Source organism: Microtus pennsylvanicus, chromosome 1, assembly GCF_037038515.1.
Source record: "Microtus pennsylvanicus isolate mMicPen1 chromosome 1, mMicPen1.hap1, whole genome shotgun sequence".
Taxonomy (NCBI): Eukaryota; Metazoa; Chordata; class Mammalia; order Rodentia; family Cricetidae; genus Microtus; species Microtus pennsylvanicus.
In genome coordinates, this window is record NC_134579.1 from 186,148,902 (window position 1) to 186,163,754 (window position 14,853).

The following is a 14,853-nucleotide window of genomic DNA, read 5'->3' on the forward strand; positions in this document are numbered from 1 at the left end:
GTTCTGAATATTTTATTGTGACGCTCATAACAGGATTTCTGTTTAGTAAGCTGAAATACACAAATACATCTTCCTCTCTAAACCCTCATTTATAATTGACATGTCAACCCCCAAAAGGAGAATATCCACCTTCCCTGAAATTTGAAAACGAATGAGAAATCCATTATGTATTCAATGCAAAAAGTTTTGTAGGTGAAACCCAAAACTTGATTTGTTCATGTTCTATTTTCTTAAAATTCATAGTTAGCAGAATAACTTATACAATGTTTAAAATAGACCATGAGTGACAGAGTAAAATATAGAACAGTCCCGGGGAAGTGCAATCAAAAATAGTAACTTTGGCAAAATGTTACTCCGTAGAATGTACCCAAGATACTATCTCATGTCATGATAAATATCAAATTCGTGCCTACTGTTATAGTCACTGCATAAGAGGTATCTGTAATATATATTTGCTTATTTATATCACAGCTTATTTAAAATATGACATATAAAATGATGCCTCTCTTATCAGTATTGCAGCAGCAATCACGAAGTGTTCTAGATTCTGCAGTTCTGCAGAGACACAATGAAGGTACTACTCTTTATACCTTGTTTCATATTTATTTCTTTATTAGTGAGATGCTGCACAAGCTATGGAATTTGTGTGGATGTCAGAGGACAACGTGACACCATGCAAGTTGCAGGAATCAAAATTAGATCATCAAGTTTAGTGGCAATCATCTTTAATTGCCAGGACATCTTTGTAGTCCAAGATTCTTACTCTTACTAGCTAGGTGCCAGCAAGCACCTCACTATCATAATATACAGACCCTTGTCATCAGTACAATACTGTTGATCCATTATAATCAAAGATGATTAATAATGACACTTACTCTTTCTTATACATGGGAACAGGAACAAAACAGGGGAATGCTATCATCTCTGTAAAAATAAACAATACTTCCTTCTTCAAAAGATGATTTGAAAAGATCTCTTGAAGTGACTAATCTGTGACTTTTCATATGATCCCCCTTTTTCCCTCACCCCTAAAGATCATGCTGTCTCTACCATCACTTAGCTCTCAAGTAGGTGTCTTTGCAAAGTCCTACTTTCTTTTTTTATTTTTATGTGTATTTTTAATTGATTTTTATTGAGCTCTACATTTTTCTCTGCTCCCCTCCCTCCTTCTTCCCTCCCCCTTTCAACCCTTCCCCCCACCAAGGTCCCCATGCTCCAATTTACTCAGGAGATCTTGTCTTTTTCTACTTTCCATGTAGACTAAATCTATGTAAGTCTCTCTTAGGGTCCTCACTATTGTCTAAGTTCTCTGAGAATGTGATTTGTAGGCTGATTTTCTTTGTTTTATGTTTAAAAACCACTTATGAGTGAGTACATGTGATAATTGTCTTTCTGTGTCTGGGTTATTCCACTCAAAAAGCATGCCATCGCTTTCTAGAACTTTAAGCCATTTTGTCATGTTCAAATCCAAGTGCAGATCAATCTATTTAGGCAGCTTCTGTGCCTTCCTCTAGTTATCTGGTTAATTAGTAGAACATGTGTATTTTTCTCATCAACAGCTGATGCAGCAGAATTGCATGCTTCTTTTGTGTGAAACAATATTTGTGGAGCTGTTTCTGGATGAGTCTAAGCACTCCGCATGCCACACTGACTATCCTGCACCATAAGCAAATTAAAACTCTGTGTACTGAAACTTGATTAATAAATACTTAGAGAGAGAGATTGGGGTTCAACCTGAAGATCTGAGAAGCAAAGCAGCCAGCCCCTGACTTTTACTTCTTCCTCATTCTGAAAATGGTAGTCTTGTGTCCAGGAATCTCGGGATGAGACTGAGTATGTGAGCTGTCTCCTCCTGTTTTATAATCCTCATGCACCACTGGGTACCATTCTTAGACAGGTAGTCTCGGGGTGTGTATGAAAAGAAACTGAGTAAGCTAAGAGGAGCAAGGCTGTAAACAACATTCTCCAACAGGTTCTGCTTCAGTTTCTGCCTCCAGGTTCCTGCCTTGAGTTCCTGTCTGGGCTTTTTATCATGATAGATTATGAACTGTAGGATAAAATAAGCCCATTCCTCCCCAAGTAGCTTTTGCTCATAGTGTTTAGTAAACCAATAGGAAGCAAGCCAGGGCAGACGCTGACTGCTCTTTTTACTTTCTGGCCATCTTTAAGGGTAAGGTATTTTGGACATCATGTCCATTTCTGATGAAATATTTCCTTGGCTTAGGAATCACATTTTCATAATTATATCTAGTTCTAGACACTTTAAGTCATTGAAAACCACACTTAGACCCTCTTTACAATTTCTGTTATACAAGTTTCTATATCCATTTTTTTTTTTTGCATTCCTAACCACTGGCCATGACTATTTTGATCCTCACCAAACCACTGTGGGCATCAAATGAGAGAGCGAGGACAGAGTGCCTGCTCAGTATGGTGTAACTGTTATGTAGGCCAAAAGAAAGCTATATCCTTGTGGTATTTGCATACCTTTGCAGTTCCATTTTGTTTTTTGAAAAACTGTATCATCCTTGAATTGCAATAGGCTTGGTTTTTTTTTTCATTTTAATTTTACTGTGTGTGAGTGTGTATGTACACCAAGCATATGAGTGGACATACATGTGTGTGTCTGTATGTGTATGTACATACATATATGTCTATATGTGTGTTTTTTATGTGTGCTGGTATGCATACAACGATGTGAAAATATGTGAGCGAGAGAGAGGACAATTTCAAGTGTCATTCCTCCTCAAGTTCTGTCTACCTTGCTTTTTGAGACAGGGTCCCCAGAACTCACTGATTAGTCTTGGCTGGCTGACTATTAAGTGCCAGTGATAGTGCCATCTGGCTTTGGCTCCCAGGTTATAGTATTACAAGTTTGTGCCATCATATGTGGATTTTTAAGTGTGATCTGGGCATCAAACGAAAGTCCTCATGTTTGGCAAGCAGTGTCCTGTCTGAGCTCTCTCCCAGAATTACTCTTCCAATCTTACATAATTTGATTTAAGTAGTATGTACAGTTGTATTTCATAACTTCTACATGTACAAATTTCTGAATCTCTGCCGAAATTTACATTACTGGAAATTTGGGAGATTATTATTGTTGTTACCTGAAGATAGCAGAGAAGTCAGGGACTCCTCCTAAAATTCTTTTTTTGTTTTTTGGTTTTTTTTGTTTTTTTTTTCCTCCTAAAATTCTTAATCTCATTAATAAAAGAATTTAAAAACAAATTTAAACAAAAACCTGGTGATGACAAATTTTTCTAAGGAGAAGGAAGAGAGAGAAGAAGCAGGAGGAGAAGAAAAGAAGAAGATGACGACTTTATGATAGGCAAAGTATAAATTCCAGCAGCTTCCCATGGAGAAGAGATACAGAAGAGAAAGGGGGGAAAAAAGCCTTGCTGTCTGAGTTAAGGCAAAATGGATGTTAGCCACAAGGTAAACAGACAGTCTCACAGCAGGGAGTTGGGCTTCAGAGGAAGCCTAAGAAGGCCTAAAGTACCAGAAAAAGCAGAGCAAAGCTCTGATGGGCATCCAAAATAAAAAGGCAGAAGAGAAGGAAAAGGAGCTAAGTCTAATCGGGATTCAGAAAGGTTCTCTGATCCAGCAGAGTCTCATGGTGGTTAAAAGGACTGTTCAAGGTGGCAAGAATTCAGGGAGGCGAAGTACATTATCTCCTTAAAGGGATAATTTTCTTCCTCTTTAACATGGAGGTGAACATGCTTTCCTAAGAGTGGTTCCTTAACTAGGTCATTGACCCACCAACTGTGTTAGCTCTCAGCCCGCAGACAATGCTTGTCTCCTAGAGGGGTGGGCTGGGAGGCAACAGCTTTCTCTTAATGCCTTTCTGATGTAAATCTAACTATTTTTTATTGATTTTTATTGAGCTCTACATTTTTCTCTGCTCCCCTCCCTGCTATTCTAACTCTTACCAAACACTTCTTTCTCTGATGAAAGAAACAGCAGGTGTGTGTACCAGCTGGTTTTATGTGTCAACTTGACACAAGTTAGTCATCAGAGGGTGGAGGCTCAGTTGAGGAAATGCCTCCTATAGACTTAGCTTTAAGGCATTTTCTCATTTGGTGATCAATGGGGGAGGGCCCAGGCCATGATGGGTGGTGTCCTCCCTGGGCTGTTAATTCTTTCAGTAATTAAGCTGAGCAAGCTATGGTAAACAAGCCAGTAAGCAGCATCCCTCCATGGCCTCTGCATCAGCTTCTGCCTCTAGAATTCTGCTCTATTTGAGTTCCTGTCCTGACTTCCTTTAGTAACCAACAGCAATGCTGAAGTGTAAACCAAACAAACCCTTTTCTCCCTAACTTGACTTTTGGTCATGGTGTTTAGACTCAACAATAGAAATCCAAATTAAAACAAGATAAATAAACATTTTAAATAAGACTGAAATCAAATTCTTATATCAGATACTGATTTATAAATAATGAATTATTGCTGAATCTGTTTTAATAAGTCCTAAATCTGGTAAGTTTCCTTTTGTTGTTTTTGTATTTCTCAAGACAAGCATCTGACGGTATCATCTCAGGTTAGCTTAGCATTCTCCATGTAGCCCAGGCTGGCTTTGAACACCCCATTTTCCTGCCTTTCCCTCGAGAACACAGAGGTTGCAAGTGTAAACTACCTGCCCTGCTTAAATGTTCCCTTTTCAAGAAATCAAGAGGAAGATAGGCAAAATAAATAAATAAATCCAGATCCAGAGATTTATTAATTTCTTTCAGTTTTCCTACTTAAAATATACACATTTTAGTACAAATTGTATCTTTTGTTAAAAATGTGAATTTACATTCATTTATCCCTAGTTGATTGGAGCAATCAGTTTATGTATTTCTACCTAAAACTGCTCAAAGGGTTTGGCCTTTCCCAAATGCTCAGTGTACTCATTTCAGCTTCAGCTTCTTTGGTTTAAATGCACGATGTGAATTTTTTTGTGACAGTAAGCCAGTAATTACTATGCATGGGGGATTCTGGTAGAAATGCAATATTTTGAACTAATTGCTAACTGAAAGATGTGTAATATCGGCTGCGTGATTTGCCCCTCACATGTGCCCAGCTATAACAATCTGAATTTAGTGCTGCATTTGTTAATATTAGACACAAATTTATCCTGACACTTTTATAGGCAAAGACTCGGAAACATTTAGTCATGTAAAATCTAATCATAGTCTTGAAATATTTGCTTCTACTCTCACGCATTTTCGGCAAGCTCTCACTCTATAAGCGTATCCATATTATTGAATTAGGAGAATGATTTAGAGAGGCATAGAGGATGTCCTGATTATGAGATAGGTATTAATTTACACAGCAGCCTTGTCAGAGAGCCATTGTTTATAGAATGTGAATACCGCATGTCTCTCTATGCTCCTCAGATCTTCCTATCAGGGTGAATTAAATTTGTTTTTCATTTACAGGGCATCTCCAGTGTCTGTTACCATACACTCCATACATTTTTAAGGTCAAAGAAAACTAGTTTGTGGCATAAGTAAATTATTCCATGCCAGAATAAAATGACAAACCATTATGTAAATGGTACAACCCCTATCAACGTGTGTGTTTTAAAACTCAATGAGTTTGATAAAAGCTTTGAAACATCTCCCATGGCCGTTGTATTCACAAGTCTTTCTGAGCCACTCAAACAGATGTGGGTGTAATAACTGGTGCATGCTATAAGGCTTACCTTTCACTTACGGAAATCTGCTTTACTTTGTTCCTTAAGGAAGCAAATGCAGAGACAATAACATAGGGCTTAATAGTAAACCCTTGGATCCAAAGACATAAACTGGCGTGGATGAGGTCTTGAAGAGGCAATTAAGTACATTTCACTTCAACAACTAAAGAGAAAGCAAAGCAGATGGGTGGAGGGAGAACAAACAGGAGAAGCTCAGTCTTCATTGTGCCTCTTGGCATCTTAGCTCAGCAGTTTCTTCTGTGGAATATCTCAGTATATCAGATCGACGTCTGTATTCTAGTCCCCAGGTTGTTCTTGTAGAAATGAACAGAAAAAAAAAAAGCTGTGGATTTTTTTCTTGTAAATTTCAGAAACCACCCTAGAAAGGATCTCTAGCAGTGCAATAATAAACAATCTAGTCCAAATCATTCTTGGAAATAGATAAATTATAGCCAAATAAACAAATTAGAGAAAAGACTATCAATGGATTCCCAATGAATACACAACTCGAAAAAGCCTAGGGAGACAACATATTAAATATCTTCTGAGACCTAAAAAACATCAAACTACTACTCATAGTCTGAGAATAGCTTTCATAAATTCAACTTTACTGGAATGTAATGGAACTTAGCTCAATGGAAAAGGAATCATCATGTTTTTACATAGGTGTGTGTGTGTGTGTATGTGTATGTGTGTGTGCATGCATGTGTGTGTGTGTGTATGTGGTGCATGCATGCATGTGTGTGTATGTATGCTCTGAGAATAAAACCCAGGGCTATTTTTGGGGAAGTCACGAAGTGCTTTGCCACTGATCTGGGGCTTCAATTGATTAAGTCTTAATACTATTAAGAATTGTTACAAATACTTGTTTTTTATTTATGATTTGAGACTTGAAAGTCCCTAATGTGAATCCACATAATGCAAATCCCAAACCATAATGGCAAACATGAATCAAATGTTGCTTATCTTTTAATTACATGGTGGAGTCCCAGCTGGTGACAATGAGGATGAACCCTTTTCTCTCCCATGCTGTCTGTCTCTTAATGAGGCTAACCTGGAATTATTGGTTTGGGGTGTCTTCTGCATATGTGTTGTTTTTAATGATTAATGAACAAATCCTCTTTAACCTATAGCAGAGCAGAATATAACCATATTGGAAAAGATATAGAGAGAGAATAGGTAGAGTCAGGAAGATGCCATGTAGCTGCAGAGGGAGAAAGACGCCAACCACCAACCAGAAACTTACTGGTAGGCCACAGCCTTTTTGCAATACATATTAATAGAAATTGGTTAATATAAGATATACGAGTTAGCTAGAAATATGCTTGAGCCATTGACCAAACGGTGTTGTAATTAATATAGTTTCTGTGTGATTATTCTGGCCTTGGGCAGCTGCAAATGAAAGAGCAGTCTCCACTTAGAAAATACTCTAGGCAAGAGAGTTCTAAGAATGTGAACATAAAATCTTTAAATCTTTGAGGCTGAGACCTAAGCCAAAGGGGAAAGAAAAAAGGTGTCTTGTCGCATTGCCACATTTTGTGAATCAAAGTGTTTTGCACACCCATTCAGAACTGGGAAAAAGTAAGATACACTCACCTCTTAATGTTAGTAAAACCTAAGAAGTTGTAGCTCGGTCCAGGCAACCCAGAAATAAACATCTTAGCACATAGCCTCAATGTATTCTTTCCTAGACATTCTTATCGACTTTTTGCCCCTGCATCCCCTCCATTTCAGTACATTTCTCTGGGTTACCAGTAATAGCTGTACTTACAAGTATTCACTGGGATCACTATCTTTAAGAGTTCATTTTCTTTTTTTGCTAATTAACTGCTTTGATGATTTCATGCACTTATATTTTTTTATATAATTCATTCTGGTCACTCTCTCCTAAGCTCTCACTTACCCCCCTCCTACTCTTCAAGCTCCCTCCTCTCTCACTGTCCTTTTCTGGATTCAAGACATTTGGTTTGGTTTTGATTTTAAACCATTTATTTTAAACAGGAACTTCTTCATGACCATTGGATTAGAAATATTCTTTGGAGCCTGGTGAAATCACCTGAAATCAATAATTTCCCCTTCCCTGAATTTATCAGTAGGAAATAGTTCATCAGTGTGAGGCACGGCCAACGAGTCCTTTGTCTACCCCTATCAGACTGTTGATGGGCTCAGTCTCATGCAGATCCAGTGCAGACATAGATATGTTTTGAGACTCTGTGGTTGCAATGGTTATATGTATGCCATCTTTATACACCCCAAAGATGGTGTTCTGCAGCCCTTCCCTCTGTCTTCTGGTTCCTGCATTGTTTAGGCTGCTCTTCTCCATGTTCTCTAACCATTTGAAAGAATGCAATATATGTCTTATGTGGATCTGAACAATCAACTGCTACTTCTCAGCATCTGTTACAGCCAGTTCTGTACATTCACCATAGTTCAGTGGGAACAGAGGCCTCTCTGATTACAGCTGAGAATGGTGATTGTCTACAGATATAAACAAATATATTCCTCACTATGTATGTAGACAACATATTTATATTCCCACTTAGACCCTCTGATCTCTCCCGCCATGTTCTTTTGAGTGAGTTTGTAGTATCAGATAAGGCATCTCTTCTGTGGGTATTCACAGTTGGTAACGCTGCCAATTCATTTTCTCCCCCAGATTGCTTGAGTAGCACCTTCCAACACCATGAAAGCTAAGCCATCAGAGAGGGGTTTTCACCTCAATTTCAGATTTTCTCATGCAGTTATTGTGTATCATGCCTTCAGCAATAGACTCTCGTTATCCAGTTCTGGATGGTCACCAAGAAGAATAACAAGAGCCTACACGGCTTTGGAGAACTCTTGACTCCAGATTTCTAATCTAGAGTCTAGAGGTCTCCATGAACTAATTCCAATAAGGAAATATCTCACGCCTGGCATTGAGAATTTTGTGTAACAATCCATAGCCTCTAGACAAAATTTTCCCAATGTGAAGGTGTCTCATTTCTAACTCTGTTTTTAAGATGAAATATGCTTTTTTGTTTTGTTTGTTTGTTTGTCTAAGGGTAGTAGGTTTCCATTGGCTTTTTTATACTTATTTCATTTTGGTTAGCCCTCCCCTCACCTCCTTGTCATACTATTCTCTCCTCCTCTCCCGGTTTAAACCTTTCTTCTCCCAGTATCTCCCCATTCCGGGCACTGCTTTCATATTATCTATATTATACTGTCTCCCCTCCCTTAAGATTTCTGAGCTATAAGGGCAGTAAAAAAATTAAAGAATTAGCTTGGATCCACAGATGAGAGAGAACACAGTGTTTGCTTAGTTGTCTTGATTCCTAGGTTATCTCACTCATAACATTTTTTCTCCTTCTATTCACTTACCTTCAAGGTTCATAATTTCCTTTTTTGTAGCTGAATACAGTTCTGGTGTATATATACCACATTTTTCATTATTCATTCATCAGTTGGTAGACATCTGAGCTGATTGGATCTCTTAGATTATATCTCTTAGATATAAGCAAGTATATCAGTACTGGGATATAAAATTCTCTACGTATATTCCCAGGATGGTAATAAGGACAACTATCTGTCTTGATTTCAGACAATCTCTACCCTTCTAGTCAGCAAGGTACTATATTTCCTCCAACTATTGTTCTTATCCTATCTTGTACTCCTTACACATCCATATGGCTCTCCATTGTCTATCAAACACGCCATTCTCACTTCAGAAATTTCTTATGTGACCAACACCTTTCTCTCTTTGATCCCAAATTCTTACCTCCCTATTTTTCTCTCTGTTCATGAGTGTGTGGTTATGCCATGAGACTTCTTCAAATATTCATCCTTGCTACTCTTTGTCTAAAATATTTTCCTATCCTTCTTTCACAGAGATAATAATGCACAACATTTATTAAATTTTTACTGTGTACAATGGCCTAGACATTATAGTAAAGATGTTTAAAGTCTGTCCTAAAATCAAGGAGAAACAATTTAGAAATATGCAAACAAGAAAATATACTAGCCGGTACAATCACAAGAGTTAAATTGGAAAGACATGAGGAATACAGGGATGACATATGACTTATTAACTCACTCAACAGTAGCTTCAGATATCAAGCCTTCTGAGGAAGTCACACATTTGACCTGAACAGTTAGGAATCAGGTGGATGAAGATGAAATGTTCCAAACAGAGGAGACCACAAGCAAGATAACATCCTCGTTTGGGTACTGGGTATTGTGCATACCCACCATCTGTCATAAGGCACATTCTTTTAAAGCCCTGGATACAACAAACAACTGGAATCTTTCAGAAATACTGATGGCTGAATTTTTTTCATGGATATATTGAACCCAAGTCTCCAGGAGGTAGAAAGTGGAAGGTCCAGGCTTGAACATGCTATGAATTTCTATGATTCTGTGCATCCCTAGTTAAGAATTCTTGGTCTTCAGACATTTGTGTGTGCGTTCCATGAAAACTTTCTGAAATACAGACTGTGTAGTCTCTGGGGTGGAACTGGGGTGGATATGTGCAGGACCCTGCATGCCTGTTAAGCTCCTAGGCACTAATAAAACTGATATTCTTCCTGTTTCCCACAGTGTCATGCCCAACCAACACTAACAAAGTCCTTGAGAGCTTCTTAGGAAAGTATATTCTCAGCATGAGAATCAGGAAGCATGGCCTCGCTTCACCTCCAGGATCAGAAACCCATAAGTTTGCCTAGTCCTCTGAAGATCTGAGAGCCTTCCCAGTGGTTCAAAGTCCCAGTAGTGTCTGAGAACCACACTGAGGGTCTTCACATCTTTATACGAGCCCACACTTTATTGTGTCTTGCGACGTGTTTTCTACAGTGATTGAATGCTGACAGGTCTACTGAACTCACTGCCCAAGGGGAAGAGGTCACTGTTCTTCCTTCCTTTCTTTGTGTTTCCACAGTGCAGAAATCCCCTTTCTTACCAGTTGGGACAGTGAGATACAGGGTTCCAGGTCTAGACTTTATCTCCTGCCTCCAGAGCCTCCTGTTCACTCACTTGTGAAATGTCAGCAGCTTGCATCAGAGCTCAGATGACATGCCGTGCTTGTACTTGCCACCTGCATGGAGCTGATTTATTAAAAGCCCTGCTGGGGCTGTTAAATCCCTGTGAAGGGATATGGCAGCTCACCTCCACCTGCAGTCCTATCCAAAAAAATCACCCTCTGTACTACTGCCCTTTGTTTACAAGCTTCTGCAAATGGTTTTCTCTCCATTAAGTGCCCAGGGGAGTGCTGTTTAGAGAACTAATTGAATTTTTGCCAGTCTGGGGCATGAGCGAGTCCTACTCTCCAGAACTCGGTGTTTCCCATGATTAGATAGATAGATAGATAGATAGATAGATAGATAGATAGATAGATAGATAGATAGATGATAGATAGATAGATAGATAGATAGATAGATAGATAGATAGATAGATGGCAGACAGACAGATAGATATAGATACTTTTCTCTTCTAACATGGATAGAGTTTTTATCTCTCCGCAGACTAGAAGACAGAATTTGAATCTGTCTACATGGATTTATGTATATACTGTAATTATGGTAGTCTGTGCTTCTTGGTATAAAGATATAAGTCTTACTAAAAAGTTCAAAGTACGGAGCCAGAAAAAAAGCTTAGTTGGAGAGTACTTACTTAGCATGCACAGAGCCCTGGCTTCCAGTGCTGCGTTAACCAGGCAAAAATATTCATGCTGGTAATCCCAGCACTCAGAAGGTAGAAGAAAGAAGACCATAATTTTATGGTTGTCTTCAGCTACATGTCAAATTCGAGACTAGTCTGGGCTGTGACATAGACCTTGTTTCAAAAAAAAATGAAATATTAAGTAAATACATATTACATTTTCCGAAGAATGGATATATCCTCTCTTTAGGAACTGTGATGCCGCTTTAATTTGGTAATGGTCTGACAAAAGTCCATGTATCCTTCTACCAACTCTACCACAACCCTCTCTACCACATTTGAATAGTTCTCCTTTTTGATCATTCAGGATAATGTGAATGATACTAAAAAAGCCAGTTACTTACAGATTAGATCTTGCACTACCTTTAGGAACTGTGTATTTGCAAGACTGGATAAATTTATCATCACAGTAGAGATTTGTGGAGTTGCAGCTCATTGTAAGAGCTAAAATACTTGGGGAAAGGAGGAAATGTTAGCCCAAACAGTAAACATCAAGACAAGGAAAAGTCCTCATGGAAAGAAAGATTCTTTCTTGGCGGCTTAAAAAAATTCTGTCAGGGGGTGAGAAGAGGGCTCTGTGAGTAATGTGACTGCCTCATAATAATGAGACCTAAGTTCATAGCTGCAGCACCCATGGAAAATGTTAAGTGTGACACCACGCTCCTGTAACCACCTACTTTGGAGAGGTGTACACGTGATTGTCCCCGGCACTTGCTGAACAGCCAGCCTCGTCAAAACAGTAACCCCTGTTCCAGTAAGAGCAATAAAGAAAGACCCCACCACCGCTGGGTGGTGGTGGTGCATGCTTTTAATCCCGGCACTCAGGAAGCAGAGGCAGGCAGACCTCTATGAGTTCGAGACCAACCTGGTCTACAAGCGCTAGCTCCAGGACAGGCTCCAAAGCTACAGAGAAATCTTGTCTTGAAAAACAAAAATAAAAAGAAAGAAAAGAAAAAAGAAAGACCCCCTAACATTGACCTCTTACATCCACAATCACTCAGCATACACACATGTATGCCTGTACCTGTACATACAATACATACAAACACACTCAAAATCTTCTGACTGTATAACAAGATAATGCTGATATACCTTTTTCATAGTACACAAAGCCATACACAAAGCCTTTGCAGGAGAAATGGCTGCAGTACCATGGAAGATGATGTACCACACGTTTGGATGCAGTGAACATTCTTTTTTTGGGGGGGGGGGTTGAGATAGGATTTCTCTGTGTAACAGTCCTAGACAGGCTGATTTTGAACTCACAGATATCCGCTTGTCTCTGCCTCCTGAGTGCTGTGATTAAAGGCATACGCCACAGTGAACAGTGTAATTTAGTGTTACTGCTATGTTCTCACAGATTTATGTTATATGCTTTCTCTTTCTTTTACCAGTTCTTCAACATGCTTCCCCCTCCACACAGTGCAAATTCGATCCGCTCTTCTTGTTTGGTCCCTCTAGTTACTGTGTGATTAGATACAACTTGATCTTCGGTTCTCCTCATCTTTCTTCAGCTGCCATCGGTGTGGTTGCGTTAATTATCTGAGATGCATCTCACCATCTTTCATCCAACTGTGCTTGGACCATAAAGTGTTCCATAATTGATATCTTTGAACATCTGGCTGGAGTGTGTAGCATGAGTAAACATTCTTTATTTCCCTTTCCCAGTTTGTGGCGATGAGTGCACAGGCCTTCTTCTTGGTGACCTGGCTCGTCTGGAGCAGATGGCCATGAATATCAACCTCACTGGTCCGCTGCCTGCTCCATATAAGATTCTCTATGGTCTTGAAAATACAACTCGGGAACTCAAGGTAGGTGGGGGCACTCACAGCTGCAGGGCCAGGACCAAGTGGTCTTGGCTGTCATTAGTACAAGTTCCTTTTATGGCCCCCAAACCAGGAAAGCAAATGCAGGAAAGCAACAACTAAACTGGTGTTTCAAACTGAAGAACTGTAATATGCAGAGTGCTATAAAAAGCAAACACTTTTATATTCCCCTCTGTTTGTCCTAAATTGGTTTTATGATGTGACTTAAATATGTGCAAACATAAAATCAGGTATGTACCCCCTTATACTTATAGCTCCATAAAAATCAAAACAAATGAATCCGTACAGAAGTCTTCAAAGCCAATAAAATTAAAATTAAAAGCATTAATCTAAAGTAATATGATTTGGACTGAAAACGAATTGCTTCTCGCAAGGAGAATATGATGTTGACTACATCCCCACTCCTCTATAGGTGGCCTGTGGTTTCTCAGTCTGCATTCCTGCAATGGAACTGAATAGCCCCCTACAAGGGGTCCTGATGGTGACAAGCAGGTGTGACTTACACATTCAAATTGACCTTTGACCCATGCAAATGTAGATCCTAAGATCAATTGCTGGCATCCATTTCCCAGTTGCTTATCAGTCAGGGAAGTTAAAGTTAAAGTCAGGGAAGCTTTCACTACTCTTTAATATTACTGAAAAAAAAAAACAAGATTAAAATGTTGTTGCAATTTCAAAAGTGATTCTGAAGGTACCAATTCAAGGCACACTATTCTAAAAACATTGCCAAAGCTTTCCATCTGTGAAAGGCTAGTAGCAACATTTGAAAGATTAATGTGGTTCAGAATGAGTTCGGAGCAGTTTCCTGCATGTTGTCACCCAGTTATCAAATTCTTGTTGAGAAGATGCAGGATCCCCAGCTGCACTCAGTTCCCGAGGCATTTCCTAACTCCTCTGGTTTTCCCATAGCTTCAGCAAGCTTGCATAGATTCTCTGCTGTTTAAAAAAAAATAGTTAAACAATAATTAAGCCATTAGCAAAACTAATGTAGAGGTATTATGTGCCTTCTAAAGAGTTGATGCACAAAAAAAATAATTGGAAAAACAGGTAAGATTCGGAATAACTAGGGAAACCAGCAGTGAAGAGAGCCTAGTTTCGTAGGGACCCGAATGGCAGAGGAGGTTTCTAAAGGAAGAGAAATGTAGGTGAGGACAGGGGAAACCTCTTTACTGCATGCACTAGCCAGTGGCAGATATGTTTCTAGGGAATATAATATTCTTTAATCCTCACCACTGCCTTAATGGTGGCAGTAACAACAACTTTTGTTGAAAAGTTATGCAATTAAAATTGTGCATATATGATAGCACAAGGTTCTTGCAATAACAACAACAAAAACCCAAAAAAGAAAATAGAGCTTTGATAAGTAGTTTATGTACCTCTAAGTTTCTAAATTGAAGCTTTGACTTAGTTTGCTTGGCTGCTTTGACAAAATGCTCTAACTGGCTAGCTTGTGAACAATAGAAATGCAATTTTAACAGTTCTTCTGGCTAGAAAGCCCAAATTTAAGGCAGACTCAGTATCTGGTAAGGGATCATTTCTTGTGTATATGTGACTCCTTGCTCTGGCCTCCTATAGTGGCAAGAATTCTGAGCTCTCTGGGTATATTTCAAAGGGTAATCCCAAGAAGAAGGGGTCTTCCCTTCATCACCTGGTTACTTCTCA

At 39.0% G+C, this 14,853-nt stretch overlaps 1 protein-coding gene across 3 annotated transcripts in view; it reads left to right on the top strand.

Annotated features, from left to right (window-relative positions):
* Lama2 (laminin subunit alpha 2) overlaps window positions 1-14,853 on the top strand; it is a 579,970-nt gene that overhangs the window by 434,149 nt on the left and 130,968 nt on the right. For all 3 annotated transcript variants that reach the window (XM_075946853.1, XM_075946864.1, XM_075946871.1), the window contains one exon: window positions 13,034-13,176. In XM_075946853.1, the coding sequence (XP_075802968.1) occupies window positions 13,034-13,176 (143 nt within the window). The remainder of the gene's footprint in view (window positions 1-13,033; window positions 13,177-14,853) is intronic.